Genomic DNA, 21,820 nt, shown 5'->3' with positions numbered 1-21,820 from the left:
ACTAGAATATTTGATTTGTTTCAAGGTTTCCTATGGGTGATCAGATCGGATTGTTTAACCAAAAAATAAAAATGTATGTAACTAGTTAATTATATCTTTTAATTTCCTGAGGGCTTTTGTCTTTGGCTTATCTCCTACAATGAAATATGTATTGAGTAAAACTGTAAAAGCCTTATATATGGTGAATTGAGATTACTGTAAAGCTAAAACAATGATATGTATATATATATATATATATGTCAAATATTATTTTATGGAATATAGGAGGCCGAAGGGTATGGATTTATGGATCTGGCTGGACTCTGGAGAGAGTTTTTTACATTGATGCGCCCATTGGTTTCAAACAACCCCAAAGATTCAGAGCTGTTGATGCATAACAAGGGTTACATAGAATAAAATGATTATCATTCCCAAGCCCACATTTTCTCTGTTTTGTTGGTTACGCTCTTCTATAATTTTCTTCAATTTGATCTAAATAAAATTGGCGGTAGAGCTTACAATGTTTCAAAAATCGACAAAAAAAATAAAAAAGGAGATTATGGAGTACTTTATTGACCGTATGGAATATATATACTTGACTGAGATAGGGTAGATAAATAACTGAAGAACAAAAATAATTAAATGATCAAATAACGAAAACACTTTTATTTAATAGAATTTGGTTGTGGTAGATCATTGACGTTTCAAAAATATTAATTATACATTTTGACTACGACGTAATATATAGCGGCATAAGTTATCAAAAACGTGAAAGTTAAATAAATATTATTAATGTAGTAGTGAAATCATGTTTTGAAAAGGTAAAAAATATTTTAAAAAAAAGTGGGTATATAAAAAATGTTTCAAATTTTTAATTAGGGACCTTTGTGAATGCTGCCAATTGTTAAAATGTAAAAATGCCAAATTTAGGGATTATCTGAGTCTTAAACAATGAAGGAAAAGAGAAAGACAGAGTCTATCACATGGATGGTTGTAGATAAAACAACAACAAAAAAAAAAAAACACCACTCCAAACACGACCCACTCTTCTCCTCTCAATCTTCATCCTCAATTTTTATTTAAACAAAAAAAAAAAACTCATTCTTGTTCATTATTTTGCTGAAATCAAAAGAATCGTATATTTGATTGTTCAAATTCAGTTAATGGAAGCTAGAAGGCTCGCGATCCTCTGTTCCCATCTCAACCCAGCTGCTCCGTACCCGACCCGGGACTCGATTCTCAGGGCTTCCGATTGTAGCTCCGGTTCGGCCGCGGAAGAGAAGGTGGAATCATCCAATCTCCAAAACGACTGCGTTTTCTGCAAGATTATCCGTGGCGAGTCCCCATGTCTAAAGGTTTCAACTTTCTGTTTCTGTTTCTTCCACTTCCTACTTACACAGAACAGAACATAACATAACTAACTATAATCTCGTTTTGACGCAGTTGTACGAGGATGATATGTGCTTGTGTATTTTGGATACGTCTCCACTTAGCCTCGGGTAATCAAATCTCTCCTTCTCTGTTAATTACTGTGAGCAAAGATTTGACTATGTACTAAGACTATACTTAAGCCCTGGATTACTTAGAGCAATTTGTTTAGAATCTTGTATGTTTTGCTTTCGTGTTACTCTTGAAGTCTAAAAGCTATGAACTTTTCTTATCCGGGCATTTTCAGGCACTCTCTTATCATTCCAAAGTTACATTATCCAACCTTAGAGGAAACTCCTCCCTCAGTAAGTTCCTCCTTCTAATGTTTTATATTTGTTCATGGATTTAAATCCTATCAACCGAATAAGTTAGTTACGAGTTTCATTTTTATCTTCTTGTATGTGGCTATGCCTATATTATGTCAAAATGTATGAGATTTTGATTATAGATCTCCTCCAAGGAGCATGCAGGTAGTTTCTGCCATGTGTTCCAAAGTGCCTCTTATCAGTAATGCCATCCTGAAATCTACCGGCAGTGGTATGCTTTATAAATTTCTACAAACATCACATTTTGTTCTCCATCCATCTCTGATACCATCAAATTATAAGATTTTTTTTTTTTTTTTTTTATGTATATATCTGTGCAGGAATTGCAAATAACCTATTTTTGATAATGTTAGCTCCTCGCACTTGCCCTTAGAAACCCCAACATCTTCTATGATCCCAACCCCATTTCTCTGGACATCTTGTTATATAGATGAACCACATAGCCTATATTACTATTAGTTCAAGACCGTATCATTCTCATCACTAGTTGTAACCACTGGATACTTTAACTCGCTTGTGAACTAGGATCATTGTTTTTATCTTGAGGACGTAGTGATCTGGTTTTGCAAATGATATATAGAATTTGGACGGGTTTTGCCATTGCTGTCATATTCTTAAGTAATATCTGCCATTCTTTCTGGAATCTTTGAACGTTAATAAGGTAGATTCATTATTGAACTCAGATTCGTTTAACTTAGTGGTTAACAATGGCGCTGCAGCTGGACAAGTAATATTTCACGTAAGCACATACCGAATTCTCCAAATTTCTGTTTCTTCTTCTTTCCTAATGAGGGAAGTTTCTATAAACAGTTTTTCTTGTGTGTGTTTTCTCCTTGCATTTCAGACACACATTCACATAATCCCGCGTAAGGAACGCGACTGCTTATGGACTTCCGAGGTATCAAAATCGAAACATTAGGATTTTGAAAGGTTTTATGAAAGTTGTCTGATTTGATGCTGTATTGTTTTTTGATGACAGAGCTTGCGGAGATACACACTGAAACTGGACAAGGAAGCATCTCAACTGGCGTCACGTGTTCGACAACAGTTGTGCAGTCTTCCTGAAGAACAGCTTGTTCAGCCTTCTTAAGTCCCTTTTTCAAGAGACTCATTCAAGTTGTAAACTTTAGATACACATTGCGAGACTGTTGTCAAAAAAAAAAAAGATACAGTGTGTGAAACCCAAAAGTCTTTTTCTGTATAGTTCATATCTAGTCTCATTTCCATTTATATATATATATATTCTTCAATCTGTTGGTTACTTTTATCTGTATAGTTCAAATCAGAGGCTTGTTAGGTCCATAAAAGTAGTTACTTTGCCTCGTGTTAAATACATATAGAGAAAGTCGATGACTGATGTGCATATGGTGGAGCTTAAATGGAAGATTTTTATGATGCATAGTCATATGATTGATCTTAGTGGAATAAAGAGCTTCTGTATCTCGTTTTGGCGATGAGAGCAAATATGCTATTGCGAGCCATAAATGTGATGGCATGGACTAGTGAAGATGGCAATCCTCTTGTAAGCAACTATATGGTATCATAGATGATGCAGTGTTTCTTCTGAAAGTTTATACGGTATCAATGATTGAATTGTAGTGTGGTCCCTTGTTTTTCCTTACACTCATTTCAGCCTCCAAGCGCATCAGGAGTAGGCGAATTGGCTCTTTGTCCTCACATGTTTGGAGCTTCTAGCACTCTCCTGAACGGAAATCACTACAAAGTTTACTTCAAAGGAATGCCCACCTTCCAAGGACAGGTAATCCAATTCTTGCCACATCTATACAGAGGTTTTCATTGGTTTTGAGTCTCTGTGGTTTGGCTGCCTTATGACAGATTTTACGAAGACACGGGGATTTATTTGAACGGACTTCAAAAGGATACTACAGGGCTCATGGACGTGCTGATGACACAATGAATCTTCAAGAGCTCAGAGTTACCGAATCACGACTTGATCCTATTGAAAAAGTCCTTCAACTCTGAGATACAAAAGAAACTTAATCCGTTGTTCAAGGTATAACTAAAACACAACACAACACAAGAAAAAGCTCATAATAACTAGTGTGTTTTAAAAGCAAAATCCAACCGTTAGCTATGTTATTTGTGTTTCCTCTGCAGGTATCATCTTGTTGTAACTCTGCCTTCTTTACCGAGGACGGCCACAAATAAGGTTATGAGAAGAGTTCTAAGGCAACGGCTTACTCAGAACGGTCTAAACTCGAAGCTATGAGACAATTGCTCTCCAACACCAAATGTTGTTTGTCATTCACGCAAGAACAATTGGTCATTTGTTGTACAATCCACATCCACCTCTGTATCGTAAAATAATTCTCAGTTAACGTAAATAAATAAATAAATAAATAAATAAAGCTGTTGTGTAGCCTGTGGAATCGAATTCTCTGATCAATACGAGGTGTCATATTTCTTATTTGGTAATTAGGGGTGATCCTCTAATATTTTACTTTTAAGTATTTATTTGGACATGAACGTGAAATGTGAACGACGGTGGGGTAATTCTTCAAAAATGTGCTACGTTTTTGGTCACCAATCACGAGAATTCAAGTTACTTATCTAGGAATTAGGGGTGATATTCGGAGATATTATTAAATACACGGACTTGAGCGCAAGATAGCGAACATGATACGCTTATCTTTACGTCATTTTATTTCTTCTTTAATTAAGTTAGGGTTTATAATTTAACATTTTTTCAAAAAAAAAAAAAAAAGTTCGGGTTTATAGCGCAAAAGCGTAGCAAGAGTTCATCTTCAGGGGAGAGAAAGCTAACATCACTGGTTGCTTATGCTTTTTTTTTGTTTCTTTCTTGTAATTTCCTCAAATAAGTCCGGTTTTTTCCAGACACTTTTTGCTTTGTTATTTTTTCCAAAGACTTAGAACAAAATCTCTCGGCTTGGGAAAAAAATAGTGGAATTTGTAAGTGTGTGATTGGCTCCACAGTTGCATTTTTTAAATAACCGGGTTTCAAATGACCTAAAGAAAGAATAGTTTCAATTTTCCTGCATATCTTTTTATGTGAAAGCAACAATAATAAAACGAGGTAATGAATTCTGCATTCTCAAATTATCAAATATACTGTGTCAGTAACCATTGAGACATGGAAAATGAAATAAAAATGCGTCGATTATTAAAATCTCTGAGTCAAACGATTAAACGAATGTGCAATACAGACCAAAGCAACTCACATTCATCACTTATTATCCTAAAAATTCTTTCTTATGATCTCGAGCTGGCTACAAGCAAGTGAAGTATGTGCTTTGTAGCCTTCATGTGAAACCAATATATTTCTTGATCCTCACCAGCTAGCTTCAATATGTAAATAGAGCCTTCACTCATGAAACCAAGAAATCTCTATAAAAATTGTGAAAAACTATTGATCATCTATATATTTCTATATTTGAATGGCAATCGTCGGTAATATGTATTGGTATTAGGCACTCACATGATCATATTTTTATGAACCTAGCTTTTAGGTCTTCTCTTACTAATTTTTTTTCTTTTCTCATCAATGCATTCATATATCCATATAACCAAACCGATTTGCAAACCAACATTCATGTTCAAGAAACATCAAACATGAACTAAGTATTTCGATGATAAAAAATAATATTTTAAATTAGTAATAATGGAAGGAGAGTTTTTAGAGGAAGCGGCGCTTCCATGGAACCCGATTGTTGATACATAGCCGTTATGGCAAAACTTATGAGGAAATCTGAGGGAGTGGTACATAGCCGTTAGTCTCTTTACCGCTAGCGCCGTTTAGTTTCTCTGACGAGATTTCATCACCACAGGTTACTAATGCCTTGAGATCAGCATCCGTGATTCTCTGAACAAATTAAACCATTTAGTGTAAGTGTGAGATTTTATAATCAATTTAATTTATTATATATTTTACATTCTTCTTTCATATACTACTTAAATATATATATTCTATTAAAACAGAAGCACATTTAGTGCTTGCATCCAAACACTCCTAAGATTTTTTTTATAATATTTTATTTTGTTTTTATATTTAATTTTTGAAAATTAGTTATTAATTTAGATATTTTTAGATTTCCTAAAATCTAGGTCATCTTTAATTTAAATTTCAAATTATTAAACATTTAATTAAATTTAGTTACAAAAATTTGAATTCAATTTAATTTAAATTCAAAAAATTCAAAAAAAAATTATAATTAAATTTTATTACGAAAATTTAGATAATAATTTTAATACTTTAAAATTTCTTAAATACAGGAGAGATTTAATTTAAAATTTTAAATTTAAACAATATTTTATAAAAATTTATAGTAAATAAATATCTTATCGTATTTTATCATAAACAATTGGTCTAAAATATCAAATATTTATATTATACAATAATATGATCGAGCTGATTAGAGTTATATATATATATATTTAAGGTTCATGAGATAATTTATTAAAACATGTAAGATATTAAGATGATTTGAGACAATTAAACTAACAGGTTAGCCCGTTTATATATATATATATACATTTTTAATAGCACAAATAGTAAATAAATATCTTATTATATTTTTTCATAATCACTTGGTCCAAATATTCCATATTAGTAAATATTTATAGGGTTATACAATTATAATTATAGTCTTATACGGGTTAGTTTGTCAAAACATGTAAGATATTAAAAATGATTTAAGACAACTAAACTAAACGGATGGATTAGCAAATTCATAGATATATAGATTGTTTATGTGTAAATCTAAATTCACATAATAACAAAATTTATAATTAATATTAGATCAATGTATACTTAATTAACGTATACTCTTATTCTACTAATATACAAATTTTACTGTTTAAAATTAAAATATGATAACAATGTTTTGATTTAAGAAAATAAATAACAAAAATAAATTATATCTAAACAAAAAAGATAAATGCAACTTATATTAGAAATAAAAAATAAAACATTTCGTCGCACGGAGTTAAAATATAGTTTATGTTAAATCACAACGCATGTGTGCACGAGAATATACAAACCATAGGGCCTTTTTATCAGAATAAACAAAATAGAAAATGAAAAAAAAGAGACCTTTTTCTTCTTGGTTAAATCCCTGAACTGTGAGAAGGTGTCGTTCAATTTTTCATCATCGATTTCATATCCCAACTGAGAATGGTAAATAAAATAAACACCTTTAACCAAAAAATAAAAATAAAATAGAGAAATAAAACACCCAAGTATTTTAACATAAAATTGATCTCTTATTCGAAAAAATACACATATATGATCATTGTATAACGAAACGAGTAAAGAAATTACTAAATCACAAAAAGGATACCTCTTTCAGCCGATCTTTCACCGCATGGCGTCCACTACATTTTCCCATAGTTTTTCAAATAAAGTTAATAATGGTACACGTACGTAAATTTGATTAAAACCAAGAAAATATCACTCAATGGAACAATTACCTAAGCTTTCCAAGAACAATTCCAGAATTTTGAGATTTGACAACCCCAATATGTTCTGGTGATAAGATCTCATATGTACTCCGATTTTTCAATATTCCATCCTGAAAAATGTTTGAACAATCATCATTAAATACAAATCATTCTCATATTTATTTTCGTATGTCATAAATATATGGAACCTGATGAACGCCGCTCTCATGAACAAAACAGTTGGCTCCAACTATAGGCTTATGTGGTTGAACATACAAGCCTGTATATTCTTGGACCTGCTCAAGAATTTACATCTACTATAGTCAACTATTATAAAGGCCAAAAAAAAAAAAAAAAAAAATCTAGCATGATCGTTTCTCCATATGTATACATAAAAAGTTACCGATCTTGCTGGTAGCCATAATTTGGCGTGTGTCTATTCTAGTGTAGGTCTGGGCGTTCGGATATCCATTCGGATTCGGTTCGGATAATTCGATTTTTAGGATTTTCGGTTTTTAGATTGAAAACCCATTCGGATATTTTTGGAATTTCGGTTCGAGTTCGGTTATATTCGATCGGGTTCGGTTCAGGTTTGGATATCCAAAAAATAATAAAATTAAATAAAAATAATTAAATTTAAATAAAATTAGTTAAATTCAAATAAAATTTGGCAAAATTTTAAAAATATAACTAAAAACTTAGTATGTTTAAATTATTTTGGATTTTTTATCATTTTCAGAATAAAAATAATTCATATTTTGGATTTATAATTGTAATTTTAGGTTATTAAATCTAATTGTAGTTAGTATTTTGGGTATATAATTGTATTTCGGATATTTCGGATATCCATTCGGATTTTCGGTTCGGTTTGGTTCGGTTTCGGTTTTTCGAATTTAAAAATTTAAAAACTGTTCGGATATTTTATCAGTTTCGATTCGGGTTCGGTTTCTCATTTTCGGGTCGGGTTCAGATAACTTATTCGGGTTCGGATAATGTGCCCAAACCTATTCTAGTGTAAACACCATCCATCACGTCTGCTCCTCGACATTTCAAAGCCATCACGACCTATACATATCAAAGAAATACTCATATTGATGATTACACATGTCTTACTATTGGTTTAGTTTCCTTTAGCTGCTTTTCAATACTAAATTAATTTTATATATTGGTTTAGATCGGTTTACTCGTTCTCAATTGTATATATGTTGTAAACCAGCTAAAGGAAACTGATTCAACTAAACCAACTCCAATAAAGAGGGCCTTTTGGTGATGATAATCTAATACCTCTTCAAGTGGCGCATTTCCACTTCTTTCGCCTATTCCGTTGACCGTTACGTCAAATTGTCTTGCTCCCGCGCATACACCCTATATAGATCATGTAAATTCATTGTTCTATTTGTATATTCAATAGATATTTGTATATAAATGAAATAAATGAGAGTTAAAAAAAAAAAATGGTACGGCGATTGCGTTGGCGGTAGCATTACCAAGGTCGTTGTGACAGTGAACGCTGAAGATAACATCATCGATTCCAGGAGTGTTTGCTTTGAGGCATCTCACAAGTTCTCCGTATTCTTCCGGCATGTTGATCCCTACCGTGTCCGCAATGTTCCCCGTGGTCACGCCCGCTTTTATCGCTTCTCCTAGAATCTTGCATAGAAAATCTTTCTCCGACCTGCTTAGCTTTAATCACACACTAGTAGTATAAGAATCTATATATGACATGATGAATAATATGGAGAGGTCATTAGTCACATTAATCCATAACATTATCCAACAACAGCTAAACGCGCTATAGATTATGACATAGTTATTTGATAATTTTGTGTGTTTTATCTACATGTATAATCTTAGATTGCTGTAAAAAAAGAGTGAGTACTAAATTTTAGATTTTTATTTCAAATAGAAAAACAAAATATTCAATAGCCAAAATCTGTTTTATTCATTAAAGATACATTTGTAATTGACCAATTGTGATAATTAACATGAAAGTGACACCTATAAAATTGACCTTTAACTAATGTTGTTATAGAGGACGTCAAAAAGAGAGTAATAGAGACTCTCGTCAAACAAAAATATTGTGTGACATAACCAAACGGACGCAAATAAAAAAAAACAATCGAGATATATAGAAAGGTTTTGGGGTAAGATATGGACCTGCCGGCATCTTCGCAACCGATTTGGACGTCATTGGACCTAGCGAACCTAATACTACTAGCGGCCATCTCGATGACTTCTTCTTTAGTCTTTTTCAACTTATATTTGATGTGAATGTCACTGGTAGATATGAATATGAGTATGTTAGGCCTCTTCGCGTACTTAACCGCCTCCCAGACCGCCTCTATGTCTTTATGTTTGCATCGTGCGAGGGCGCATATCACTGGCACGTAACCTGTTTCCTCATCCACCTACGCAAAAAACAACAATACATCATCAAATATTATTTACATGGTAAAATTTGGTGAAATAATTCATTTTTATTTTTATTTTTGGCTTACTAGAAATACTCCCATTTGTATTTGATATGTATATACTTTGAAATCTTGTAAAAAAACATGTATATACTTTGAAACAAGAGGTATGTGCTTGTATTATTTGCGTCAAAACTATATATGTTAACAATTTTATAGATGTCCCCCAAACGACAAGGTTAACTATATTCAGTTGGAACATAAAGAAAACGTATACTATAAGATGAAGGAAATAGAGAAACAACCTCGTTTCCTACGGTCTTGGCGATGATCTTGAATCCCTGAATCCATGCTCATCAGCAATGGCACCGAATCTGGTATTGAATCTCTCGACTATCCAGAAAATCATGATGATGATGATGATGATGATATCTGCAGGCGCCGTAACTGCAAAGGATGTGTATCTGGACTTGAGAGAAACACTGGATAAGGATAAACACTTTCTCAGATTGTGCAGAGACATTGGAAGAACATATGCAATGATTCACTAGGAAGAAGATCACATACTCTTTGCGAATGAGTTATTAATTATTACCAAATATCACAGGTTTTGCAAATCAAAAGATGCAAATATGTTCTCCAAAAGATCTTGTTCAACTCATCATCTCTTATTAGCATGATGAAATATATGCTTTTTTTTTTTACCATCTGACCTTATTGGATTTTCTTTTTCACATATAAATTGAATACACATTCTATGGAAGTTATCTCTTATATAGAAATGAAATGACGACACTTTATTTGCTGCTTCTGTTGATTTCATGTAGTTACTAACTAATATGAGGATCCACATTTTAGTAGTTGTTATACATGGTAAGAACCATTCCAAACGGAGATTTTGCGTTTACGTTACACTTTCCTTCCATAAGGAATTTTTTTTATCATTGTTTATGAAATACAAAACTCCAGTGATTTGTTTATAAAATACGTTTTTTCCTATTTAGTTTATACGAAACAGAAACAAAACACTGCCACATAATATAGTTTATGATAAAAAAAAAATTCTATGAATATTTAGAATCCTATTTTTATTGTATCTCTCTGTTTTACTATATTATTATGTGGCAGTGATATATTTGTTTCGTATAAACTAAATTAAAAAAAAAAACAGTTACATTAGCAAAGCAGCACTTGCCGAGATTATTCTTTATAAATTATAACGGTTCGATCTTTCCATCTAATAATCCATGAAACTCTGGACAAATGAAACTGTGTAATAAAATATAGATTTGTTTAGTCTTTTTAAACTTTACCTATACATATTATTTAGTCTTTTTTAACCTTACAAACATCAGCAAACCCCAGTCTTACTTTCCAAGAGGGAACAACACCCTTGAGCCAGTGTCTAATAATAGCCTTGCCCCCCTTATTCAGTGCAGCTATCATAGTCTTGGACTCACGTTCTTGGATCTTATCATGCTCTTCCTTTATCCAGTCTAGCGTGAATCCCGCTTCTGCTAGCTCGATCAAATTCCTGAGAGTGTTGCTTAGCTCAGTCTGGGATAAGCTATATGGAGGCTCACCCAGTATCTGCATGAAACCGAGGAAGTCGTTTATGCATGCTGTCTTCACCAGTTGCTTTCTTGGTCTGAAACTCCTTGCAATGTCCGGGTGCCTTTTGAAAAGCTTTACCACTGAATACGCCTGTTAACAAGAGAAAAGATGTAATTACCTTAACTAAAGATCAAATCCTAGAAGTGTGAATCAAAAACAGCAAGAAGCATCCCTATAATCATACCTTTGAACCCATATATCGGACACGATCTAAAAGATCATTCCCACTTACATCTCCTTCATTAACAACTTCAACTACTTTTACTTGGGTTTTTATGATGAGTTTATTCTTCTCCAAAAACCCTTTTTCTTGAAGCTTCTCACGAGGCACAGAACGACCCCATGCTAGTATGTGAGCGCTGAACAATCGGCACCGTTCTGCAAAACAAAAAAAAAAAAAACCAGAAAGCTTGATTTATTTTTTTTAAAAAGAAATTATCAGTAAAATTTTCTTCTACAATTAGGAAGATAAGTTCATTACCATCTAGTCTATAGAGCTCTTCGAGTGATTGATTCAACACAGCGAAGGAAAAACTAGCTCGTATTTTCCATCCAGGTCGCAATGATTTAGGGTTTCCAACGCAGAGGTACAGATACATGGACTGATCATTAATGCAAACTCCTTTGGGAAAAACGTTAACGTACCTGAGAAGAATGATAGAAAAGCCCGTTTTTAGTTGTACATCTAACTAATCATATCGACAGAAGTCGTTTATTGAATGTATCTACCGGATGAGTCAAGAATCAAAACACACACACACATACATGTATATAATAAATACTTACCATTCGCAGCCGCCGCTTAAGAACTTTGGTGATGATATCACAGATTCCTTCTCCGAGAAGTTACCTATCTCCAACTTAAATTGCTTTTGATCCTCCATATCTCTCCTACACTTTTCTTTTCTTAGGCTTTGTTCCTGGAGCAAAAGACGACTTTGATTTCTCTCAGAAACTTGCTTTTGATATTTTCCTTATAAACTTGTATTTGGAAACTTTTTTTCCAAAATCCTGATTCAAAAGAAATAAGGAATTTATAAATTTGACGAAATTAATAAAATTTAAAACTAATCATCTTTCTTTCTTTACTAACAAGAGCTATGGGTTTCCAATTAGACGGGATTGAGACAGATGGATTTATGGGCATAGGTTTACTTATTAGAAATCGTGAGCTAGTAATTTCTTAGGAAATCCTATTAGGATAAGGATTAGTTTATATTGAACATGATGATGTGTGTAAAATAATTAGAGATAACTCCTAATCTATTTTGGATAACGCCAACTTATCTTTTTTTTATAAAAGTAAGGAATTAAGATCTAACAAAGCAACTATGTGCGTATATATTTGATATATATAGAATCTCTATAAATTAATATTCGATAAATTAATAATCAGTATAAATTAATAAATTTTTCTGGTCCCGAGTCGGGACACTGTAAAAATCCATCAAATTCGATAAGATAATAAGTTAATAATTTTTTTGAAACTTCTATGTAAATCTATGGTCTCAACATAAACATAAATTAATAATTATAAAAAATTATATATATATATATGTAAGATATAATATACTAAAATATGATTAATATGTTTTTTGTTATTATTTAAGTTCATCTCTTTAATTATTAACATTAATAACTTTTAATATTTTTTTTTTAACTCCTTACAAATTTGTGAAAAAAATTTAGATGTTATAATTGATTTTTTACTCGTAACTGTTTTCAAAGTATATTATAGTATTGTCTTCAATTTCAGAACTAACATTAAACATAGTAGCCATATTTTTTTCTAAATTTTGTACTAATGAACATTTATACTTTTATATAGATAATTCAGTCCACAATTAACAAATAGAAATAACTATTCTACTGCGATTGCTATATTTTAATCATAATTTTAAGTTTATGCATGTCATTTTATAAGCATATGAGTTTACGTTCTTAAATATAACATCATTTCAAATAAATTTTAAGAAGAAGACGGGCGAAAAATAATATTTCTCTATAAATTAATAATTATTAATTTATAAATAAATTAATATTACGATAAATTAATAAAATATTATGATCCTGATATTATTAATTTATAGAAGTTTTACTGTATTCCAGATCAAATTTCAGTTTAAAAAGTTTAAGAAGTTTGTGATCCAAGAAGTTATCAACCAAAAAATAGCAAACAAATAAAACCCCAGAGGTTTATGATTTAAGATCTGACAAAGCAACTTTGAGTATTTGATTCCAGATCCAATTTCAGTTTAAAAAAGTTTGTGATCCAAGAAGTTACCAAGAAAAAAAAAAGATTGCAAAAAAAAAAAAACCCCAGAGGTTATGATTTCACCTAAAAAAACGAGATGTAAAAAAAGCTGAAATTAATAGTTCTCCAGAGAAGATAGTGGAGATCTACATCCCTGAGAAGCCATTTAATTACTCCAAGCTGCTTCTGCATTGACCTTTGAGCTTAACTGTGCTTTTGCAACCTTAAGGTTTAGAGAGAGACATCAAGAACTTCGCAATGGTGCTTGTTTAGCGTCTCAAGTCCTGTTTATAGCAGTCTCTGAAGTCAGTCTCTGAAGTCTGAAATGATTTATGAACATTTTTTTCTTTATTTTTCTGAAACAAAGGCTCTCATAGGACTTTGGCTCGTATCGATCATTGGAAACTGGTTCAGCTTCTTGCACTGGTCTACATATGTAAGCAACAGACAACTGGTTCTCATTACTCGTTGTTAATCTATCTAGTGATTAGGTCTTGATCACTTAATCATAATATATTGTTGAATTCCACAGGCTTTGTAGTGATCACCAAAATTGAAGCCTCTTTGCGAAAGAGAGGCTCGTATTTCATGTAACAGAAAGAAAACAAAAAGTATGATAAGTATTCCAATTAATTATGCCTAGGAGGATGATGACCTAGGGCACTGTAATCGGCCGTTAAACTCACCGTTTTGGTGAGTCTCGTCATGTTCTTTCTTTTTCTCACTGTTTCTTTGCTCTGTATCTCTAAACCATTCTTTTCATTTGCCTCGACATTCACAGTTCCATGCTTCAACGTCTTTCGGTTTTCGCTTACATTATCAATAGCCTAATATATATATAATATTGAATGGAACTAATATCTTAAAGTTCGATGTCTAATTTCTAAATAATGGATTGAGAATCGTTTACTATACTACGTACCTTGTTGTCAATTGGAGTACTAGTGATTGCTCCAAGACCACCATTATTTGCCGCCAGTGGAGCTATAGAGAAATTTATTTTGGTGAGCGTAATTATATACCTTAAATAATTCATATTTTCAAATAATAAAGGTACTCATACCCAAACACATACATATACCTTGTTTATTTAAGTTTGCATTGGAGACTTTAAATTGCAAGACGAAAAATATTAGAAGATAGCAAAAAGCCCTCAGGGCCACCATTTCTAGCTTGTTCCTTTTTTTTCTTTCTTCTGTATAACTATCCCCGTGTGTGTGTGTGAGTGAACAAGATAAAGAGGAGAATTGTGTATATGAGGGAGAAGAGAGGGGAGATTATAAAGAGAGACAAAAAAATCCAAGAAGAAGAAAAAGAGCTCAAGGTCAAAGCTAGTATGAAAAATTTACATGGTAGTTTATAAACAGTAGTAAAGAAAACAAGAGGGAAAATGCGTTTAACCGTTTTTGAATGTTAATTTTGCTTGGGGATTGTCTAAATAAAGACACGAAACAACGAAAGGTGCCAAGTCCAATATTGTTCAAAGCTTTGGTTTTGGGAACCCATGTGTTTCAAATTGTATATATTTTCATTAATTTATCCAAGTGAGAGTACTTTTTACTTATATGTTTTCTAGTAATGTTTTCTGGTATTAAAAAATGTTTTTTTTATTATAAAAGTAATAAACAATGTTGAAGTCTTATTTCCGTAATAGTAAACCTAGATTTATTCTACAATTAACTAAGATGCGCAAATAGTATACTTTCTTATAAACAAGTTATCGAGTTTGTGACTAACATGTAGAGAAATCTCGACCAAGTTAATTATAATACATGAAAAACCATATGATTAAAATTTGTACATAGATACTTCTATATATAAACATGGAATTTTTGTACGTATATACTTCTATAGGGCAGATTGTAAAGTTAGTACCATAGATATGCTTCATTTATGTATAATGTCTTATATCAGACATATGCAAACACAGAACACAATCGTATTTAATAAAAAATCCGTGATTATCAACTATGTGACTAATTCCTAGAAAGCGGTGTTGCAAATGCAACGTGATTATAGTAGTTTTTAACTTGCAAGCAGACCGGATTGGTTTTTGTACCAAACCAAAAACATCAGAGGTTTTGGTTTGGATTATCAATAGGAGTATTTCATTACTATGCAACAATTAATAAACTAAATTTAATTTACTGAATCTTATAAACGACTATTGGTAAGAATATGTTCAGATCGCGAAACATATAAGGAAATTGGAGTCACATACTTTTCTTCCATTATCACCCGATAATATTATGGAATTTCATGTATGAGTGACAGTAGTACCGGAATAGAGGATTAAACCAACACCGGCCAACTAATGTGGAAAACCGACCATAAGCTCTTGGATCAACCGTCGTTGGGGGGGGGGGGAGTACTTAAAACCTCATGTGGATGTGAAAAAGATGAGCCCTTTTTTTGGGGTCAAGAATGAGCCTTGTTATTTATAACATTCAAATGAGACTTTTTTATTTATTTATATATAGAAAGTCAAATTTTTGAACTTCCCAAGGACATCTTCACGTGGTGCTTCTCGTACTATTTAAATTTATGCGCTATGAAAAAACCTCTTTTTAATACATTCTTTCTATTCAGAATTATTTGATGTTTAAAGTTTTTATACACAATTTAAAGATTCATTTAATTTTAATTTTTCTTATACTAAAAAAATTATTTATAATCCATTTAAATATCATTCAGCCAATAAAAAGACAATATACAGAATATAAAAGGTCAAAAACTATAAAAATTTATTCAATTTAGCATTAAAAAGTGAGAACATCAAATAATTCTGAACAAAAAAAATCTTCTAAAACATTAAATAATTCTGAACAGAAAAAGTATAAATTATACAAACAGTAGAAAAAATGTCATAAATTATACGTCAAAATACAATTATAACTAGCGCATTTGGTGAAGTTTCTATAAGAAAGCAGAAATCAGCATTCGTCTGTCCGGTTATTTAATATATTTACTTGTTATTTGGAATTAGTTAATTAACAAAGAATAAAATAGACATCACCCACTTTTTCCCATATTACCACCAAATCATTGTCTTGGCTTATCACTTATTCCCCTACGAAAACACTTTGGTCGTCCGCCAAGGCCATCAGTTGCTATATTGTTGTTAAACATTTTCTGAAAAGATAATTAATCACTATTTAATGTTTCAGAAATAATTCACTTTAGGCATGGTTAGACTTAGATATTAAATTTAGACTTCCCATAACAATTAATTAATTAAAAAGAGAATTTTGAGATTTGACAACCACAGTATCTTCTTGTAAAGCACTGGACTGAAAGTATTTCTTATTGTAAAGCACTGGACTGAAAGTATTTTCTCGTAACTAAACCAATTTAAAAAATTCGCCAACCATTAATAAAGTAGCAATAAAAAGACTCGCATTCTGATGAAAAAAAAAAAAGAAAAGAAAAAAGACTCGCATTATTGGCTCAAAAAACGTTTCAAAAACCTAAGCGATCCGGATCCATTTTTTATTTATTTAATAGATACTCATCCGCACGTAAAAGATATAATAGCATGTACATTGCTGAACCCTTTAATGGGGTTCATCAGAAATTAAATTTTTTTTTAATTGTGGGAAGAACTCGGGTATTTATAGGGGTTTCAGTAGCGAATCCGAGAAGGGGTTCATCTGGAAATAAATTTTGTTTCCAATCTTGCAAATACAAGCCGCATAATCTATTCTCGGGTATTAAATAGGTCACAAGAATCGTAATCTACCCTATTAAACCCAGAAAACACCGATTTTTAACAACAAAAATTTTTCCCCAAAAAATTCGAAAACCCTAATTTCTTGAAACCCAAACGATTCGAAACGAAATCAACTGAAATATCAGTCCGGAAGCTTATCTTGACAATATGAACGGTTGCGCAATCCTCGGAAGAGCGATTCATCGGGAAAATTTTCCGGTTTCGATGGATGGGTCAGAGAATCGCGAAAATCGCCTGGAGAAGGGAAAGAGGGAAAGGAAAAAAACTCGAGGAAGAAAATGAGATTTTTGGCCCTCCATTTTTTTCCCTTCCCGAAAATTACCTCAATCTCTCGACCACTCCCGACACGCCACGTCGACAAGAGGCGGGTTCATCAGGGTCGTCCGGATGAACCGATTCGTCGAATTCAGGCTTTAAATCTTTTTTTTTAACCCATTAATTCCTATGAACTCGTGCCCGCTTCTTTCGACGACCCCGCGATGTACATGCTCTAATATCAGCAGGCTTTGTAAGCCCGACTCTTATAATTTGACGCCCATTTAATTAATACCGACAGATCCAATATTACAAGTAAGCGATTATAAAAGCGATTAAAAAATTAAACTGAAAAAAAAAAGAAAAAAAGGTGTAAAAGAGACTAAGGGGATGTTATTCAATCATGAATTTAAAATGAATTTTCTATATTTTATAATCTTCTAGATTTAAAAATTGATATCAGTTTGATGGATTCATTTGTTTAGATTCTAAAATCTCTGCAATATACACTGGATTTTGATTCTAATAATTTACTCATAAAACTCTATTAAAACTAATTTGAAATGACTTAATGTACAAAGATTTTAAAAATTATTTCGTTTTGAATAACACTGGATTTTAATGAAAGATTTGAAATCTTTATTGAATAACACCAAATTTTAAAACCTCTTAAATATGATTTACAATAAAAAAAACCAATAACATTTGATTTTAAAACATTATTTAGAATCATTAATTGACTAATAGTGGATTATAGTTGGATTTAAATTTTATTAAAAACCATGATTGAATAACACTTCCTAAGTCTTTGCTTCATTTTATTTTGGACTAAGTCTAGCTTTTGAATGGGAACGACAACAATGTAAGAGAGATTTTCTCCGTTCCCTAATTAGAGGGAATCAGTTTTCCTCCTCCCCATTCCACAAATATAAGAACGTAACCATTGGTGTTGGCGCAAGTGATATAGAGAGAAGATCCAAGATGATAACAAAGCTAATGTATCGGGTGATATGGGGAGAAAAAGAGAAGGGTCTTGGTATAAAAAGAAGCGTAATAGAGGAACTACCGGCAGAGATTCTGATGGAGATTCTAAAGAAAATACCGGGGAAAGAAGCATTGATATGCCGATGTGTCTCCAAGACCTTCCTTAGCATGATTGACAGTCGTTGCGTGGTTTGTGCTTACGATGAACCTCCATCGCTGCTCGCTTATGGATTCCAGAGTGAAGCTGTGTTTTTCAAGTTGTGGATGTGTAAGACGAGCCTGATGAAGGAGGATAGTGATCATCATGAAGCAAATAATGTGGTGTTGAAGGTGGAAGATCGAAGCCTTTGGAATTATCCTTGCATGGAAAGACCCTTAAATGATATTCCCCCTATAAGCTCCAATGGACTAATTCTTACGAGATGTGGTTCCGACACATATGTCTTCAACCCTGTCGGGAAGGAGGCTATGAAGATACCATGTCAGGAGCATGACAACGCATGCAAACAGCCTCTAGGATTTGGATATGATCTCAAAGGCAAAACTCACAAGATCATCAGTGTTTGGGAGACACCCGAGCTCAAGCTTGTGGCCCAAGTCTTTTCCCTGCGGGAAACAGACTATAACTGGAGGAGCTTAGACATCTCCTCCTCCTTCTCCTCCTCTGCTCTTCCTTTTGGCCATGTTTCTTTTTCTTCTTCCACCGTCACCATTCACGGATATGTTTACTGGACGGCCACTATAAGCAAGGTGAGTAGCCTTGTAGTTTGTGTTGATGATGGTTCTCTCTTATAAGTATATTTATACCGTAAATGAAAATATATATATATATATATATGTATGAGTCTTAGACTAAATTCTCTGACTAAATTTCTTTCTAAAGAATTTTCATGATATATTGTATGTAGTTTTTTTATTTCTTGCAAAATATTTTAGGGATCCCAAGCGGTTTGTTCGTGTGGTCGTTATGCTTATGAATCCTTGGTGGAAAATGAAAATTGGACCAAGCACATGGTCCTGTGTTTCAATCTTGAGATGGAGACATTCGAGTGGTTTTCTCACCCGGCTCTCATCCACGGGGGTCTTGTGCAGCTCTTCCACCTCACTGATCTACAAGGGACCTTAGCGATGGTGGATTTTTCTTCCGAGGAGTGTGTAGGTTTGTGGGTGCTAAAAGATAAGGCGAGAGGAGGAGAATGGTCTCTCGACTACAGATTTGACGTCAGTGTTTTCAGAGACAAAAGTAAAAAACTTCTGTCGCGGCCACGAGTGGAGTACAAGAAGACTACATATGGTCGGTGCTTGGAAGGAAGGGCTGCGTGTAAGGATTTGGCAATCTACTGTCTGTGTTTACTTGAACTTCAAGACACAACGTATGGAGTATATTGGTTTTGAAGATGAGATTCAAGAATTGATAAGCCGGGATTTCATCGTTAGTTTATACCCCAAATTATCTACTCCGTCTAAAGACTTAATATGACCAATCAAGAGTCATCTGTGCTCGCCCTCTTGCTGGTGCACGTATTCGAGGACGCCTCCATTATATGGTTACGCGCGCTGATAATCTTTTTTATGAGTTTAGGTATCTTTATGATAGCTTAAAAACTCCATTTGATGAGCTTATTGGTTTTAGGATAAGGAAAACCCGCCTAGAAAAACATGAACTTGCTAAATTCCCGCGTCGTACTTGGGTATTTGAATAAATAAAAAAACACATCTTCTTTTTAAAAGAAGTGTTCAAGTAATACTCGATTTTTTTTTTTTTTGTGAATTCATTTTATCTGAGATCGATGATCAATGTTGCAGTGAATTTGAAACCTCATGCATTGAATTTTTGGGATAACTATAAAATTTTAGTTTTACTGAGGAATCAAATGATTTCATAAAAATAGCGAGCGGAATCCTTTGAGAATGTAGCAAATTAGGAACATAAATATATCACAAACTAGGAACAAAACATGCAGCAATCAGTAAGTCGATGTTTGCAAACATTAAACCATTTTTTTATGGATACATTTATACATTGTGTCGTCAATTTCTTACACTTTGGTTGGACCAGCTTATTATTTCATAAGCTGGTGATGAAGTCATGGTTTTGACTAAAAAAAAACTATATTTCTAACAATTCTATCGTGCAATAATATAAATATATAATAACTAGCATTTGGAGTAACTTTTCTACCACATTACTCCATATAAAAACAAGTTAACAGTAGACCAAATTATGTAGTGACATAGTGATTACTGATTAGTGCAAAAAAAAAAAAATGCTATTATTACACTTTAGGCTTAACTTCTTTAGAAGAAATAGTTTACGTCGTGTCATGTTATTATTAATCGTCTAATCTTGGATCCGGATCTTGGCTCAAAATTTTGAGGTTATATAAAGAAAAAAGCTCGCAATAGAAATGGTGACCGAAAACCTTACCCTATACAAGTTTCAAACTTTACTTTACCAAACCTTAGCTAATTCCCTCAATCTTATCAACTTTGAGTCGTTAGGCAAATATTCCATCAATGTGTTTCCTAGATGTAAACAATTGCATTCATACATGCATATCCAACTTAACCATAAAATTAATTTCATAAAAAGAAAATTTATATATTTATTTGTGTTACTTGTTCTTCTTGTTAACTTCTAACCTATATAAGCATATACAAGCGTAGCTGCTATCTGTAATTAGCAGCAGCACAGTTATTTACTTTCATTTTAATATTTTTATCCATTTAATAATATGGGATCGAACTACCATAAACTATGACTAAAGGGGATGTATCTGCGCCCAAGTTGGACATGAGTATACATGTATTATGTATATATACACACAAACTTACACACCTCATCTTACCAAGACGTTTTTCACCATATTTAACACGTATTTACGATATGATAATGAAGTTTACCCAACTAAACATATGTTGATGAATGATGATATTAGATGCATTTTCTGATAAATAATTGCTTCACAAAGAATGTCTTTTTGTAAATAACAGATTTAGTACATATGACATTGACGAATCTTTCTTAATTTCTTTTCTATTTTCTATCGCAAATTTATTATTAATATACAATATTCATCAGAACATCAACTTAATAAGAAGAGATTATTATTTCTTTTCGATTTTGACATTAGATTTCTCACTGCATATCATGACCGCGGAAGATTTGAAATTTCTTTAATTTTTTTTTCTCAAATAAATTTGTATAGTAGAGAACCAATTACGTCATTTCATTCCAGGCCAAGAGTATATTATTGGTTAAATACAGAGGGCATAGGATACGTAATTCGTATATGTGAAATGATCTATAACTTAAACGAAGTGTTGGTTATACGTATCTACTTTATTTTCTGTCGTGATCTTACATTTAAGCCATTCATTTGTAAACATATATATATTCATGATTTTTGTCTAACATATT

General features: G+C 32.5%; 5 protein-coding genes across 5 annotated transcripts; 3 read left to right on the top strand and 2 right to left on the bottom strand.

Moving 5' to 3' along the window:
- The first annotated feature begins 1,012 nt into the window (after positions 1 to 1,012).
- On the top strand, positions 1,013 to 2,980 carry LOC18013154 (adenylylsulfatase HINT3). The gene is made up of 7 exons (XM_006395107.2): positions 1,013 to 1,334; positions 1,423 to 1,478; positions 1,655 to 1,712; positions 1,878 to 1,944; positions 2,417 to 2,472; positions 2,578 to 2,631; positions 2,713 to 2,980. Exons 1-7 carry the CDS (start codon positions 1,143 to 1,145, stop codon positions 2,821 to 2,823), a joined length of 594 nt encoding a protein of 197 aa, XP_006395169.2. The 5' UTR covers positions 1,013 to 1,142; the 3' UTR covers positions 2,824 to 2,980.
- Positions 2,981 to 3,097: 117 nt separating this feature from the next.
- On the top strand, positions 3,098 to 4,078 carry LOC112083564 (probable acyl-activating enzyme 17, peroxisomal). The gene is made up of 4 exons (XM_024151900.1): positions 3,098 to 3,255; positions 3,367 to 3,492; positions 3,570 to 3,747; positions 3,852 to 4,078. The coding sequence occupies exons 1-3, from the start codon at positions 3,187 to 3,189 to the stop codon at positions 3,714 to 3,716; spliced, it is 342 nt and encodes a 113-aa protein (XP_024007668.1). The 5' UTR covers positions 3,098 to 3,186; the 3' UTR covers positions 3,717 to 3,747; positions 3,852 to 4,078.
- A 1,370-nt stretch (positions 4,079 to 5,448) lies between these two features.
- LOC18013276 (methylthioalkylmalate synthase 1, chloroplastic) lies at positions 5,449 to 12,060 on the bottom strand. The gene is made up of 15 exons (XM_024151080.1): positions 11,963 to 12,060; positions 11,658 to 11,821; positions 11,361 to 11,554; positions 10,934 to 11,266; positions 9,868 to 9,903; positions 9,309 to 9,559; positions 8,613 to 8,826; positions 8,436 to 8,516; positions 8,156 to 8,216; positions 7,557 to 7,587; positions 7,361 to 7,448; positions 7,182 to 7,282; positions 7,052 to 7,085; positions 6,805 to 6,879; positions 5,449 to 5,574 (listed from the first exon to the last, which is right to left on the bottom strand). Exons 1-15 carry the CDS (start codon positions 12,058 to 12,060, stop codon positions 5,449 to 5,451), a joined length of 1,887 nt encoding a protein of 628 aa, XP_024006848.1.
- A 1,999-nt stretch (positions 12,061 to 14,059) lies between these two features.
- On the bottom strand, positions 14,060 to 14,596 carry LOC18013275 (root meristem growth factor 1). The gene is made up of 3 exons (XM_006395104.2): positions 14,512 to 14,596; positions 14,353 to 14,414; positions 14,060 to 14,257 (listed from the first exon to the last, which is right to left on the bottom strand). The coding sequence occupies exons 1-3, from the start codon at positions 14,594 to 14,596 to the stop codon at positions 14,060 to 14,062; spliced, it is 345 nt and encodes a 114-aa protein (XP_006395166.2).
- Positions 14,597 to 18,396: 3,800 nt separating this feature from the next.
- On the top strand, positions 18,397 to 20,102 carry LOC18012675. The gene is given in 4 exon segments (XM_024151079.1): positions 18,397 to 19,149; positions 19,450 to 19,638; positions 19,640 to 19,837; positions 19,839 to 20,102. Coding segments are annotated over 4 exon segments (1,404 nt in total).
- The last annotated feature ends 1,718 nt before the right edge of the window (positions 20,103 to 21,820 follow it).

This window comes from Eutrema salsugineum, unplaced genomic scaffold (assembly GCF_000478725.1).
Source record: "Eutrema salsugineum unplaced genomic scaffold, Eutsalg1_0 scaffold_6, whole genome shotgun sequence".
Classification (NCBI taxonomy): Eukaryota; Viridiplantae; Streptophyta; class Magnoliopsida; order Brassicales; family Brassicaceae; genus Eutrema; species Eutrema salsugineum.
This window is presented reverse-complemented; position numbering and strand designations above follow the sequence as displayed.

What these genes read in the sequence shown, in the direction of transcription:
- LOC18013275 (XM_006395104.2), bottom strand. Translation starts at nt 14,596, where the DNA reads ATGGTGGCCCTGAGGGCTTTTTGCTATCTTCTAATATTTTTCGTCTTG. An exon ending in TGCAAACTTAAATAAACAAG is followed by an intron (nt 14,415 to 14,511) that starts GTATATGTATGT and finishes ATTTCTCTATAG; the next exon opens with CTCCACTGGCGGCAAATAAT. An exon ending in GTACTCCAATTGACAACAAG is followed by an intron (nt 14,258 to 14,352) that starts GTACGTAGTATA and finishes TATATATATTAG; the next exon opens with GCTATTGATAATGTAAGCGA.
- LOC112083564 (XM_024151900.1), top strand. Translation starts at nt 3,187, where the DNA reads ATGAGAGCAAATATGCTATTGCGAGCCATAAATGTGATGGCATGGACT. An exon ending in GTGAAGATGGCAATCCTCTT is followed by an intron (nt 3,256 to 3,366) that starts GTAAGCAACTAT and finishes CACTCATTTCAG; the next exon opens with CCTCCAAGCGCATCAGGAGT. An exon ending in TGCCCACCTTCCAAGGACAG is followed by an intron (nt 3,493 to 3,569) that starts GTAATCCAATTC and finishes GCCTTATGACAG; the next exon opens with ATTTTACGAAGACACGGGGA.
- LOC18013154 (XM_006395107.2), top strand. Translation starts at nt 1,143, where the DNA reads ATGGAAGCTAGAAGGCTCGCGATCCTCTGTTCCCATCTCAACCCAGCT. An exon ending in TAGAGGAAACTCCTCCCTCA is followed by an intron (nt 1,713 to 1,877) that starts GTAAGTTCCTCC and finishes AGGAGCATGCAG; the next exon opens with GTAGTTTCTGCCATGTGTTC. An exon ending in CTGGACAAGTAATATTTCAC is followed by an intron (nt 2,473 to 2,577) that starts GTAAGCACATAC and finishes CTTGCATTTCAG; the next exon opens with ACACACATTCACATAATCCC.
- LOC18013276 (XM_024151080.1), bottom strand. Translation starts at nt 12,060, where the DNA reads ATGGAGGATCAAAAGCAATTTAAGTTGGAGATAGGTAACTTCTCGGAG. An exon ending in GTGTTGTTCCCTCTTGGAAA is followed by an intron (nt 9,904 to 10,933) that starts GTAAGACTGGGG and finishes GCATGGATTCAG; the next exon opens with GGATTCAAGATCATCGCCAA. An exon ending in ATTATGGCTACCAGCAAGAT is followed by an intron (nt 7,449 to 7,556) that starts CGGTAACTTTTT and finishes AATTCTTGAGCA; the next exon opens with GGTCCAAGAATATACAGGCT.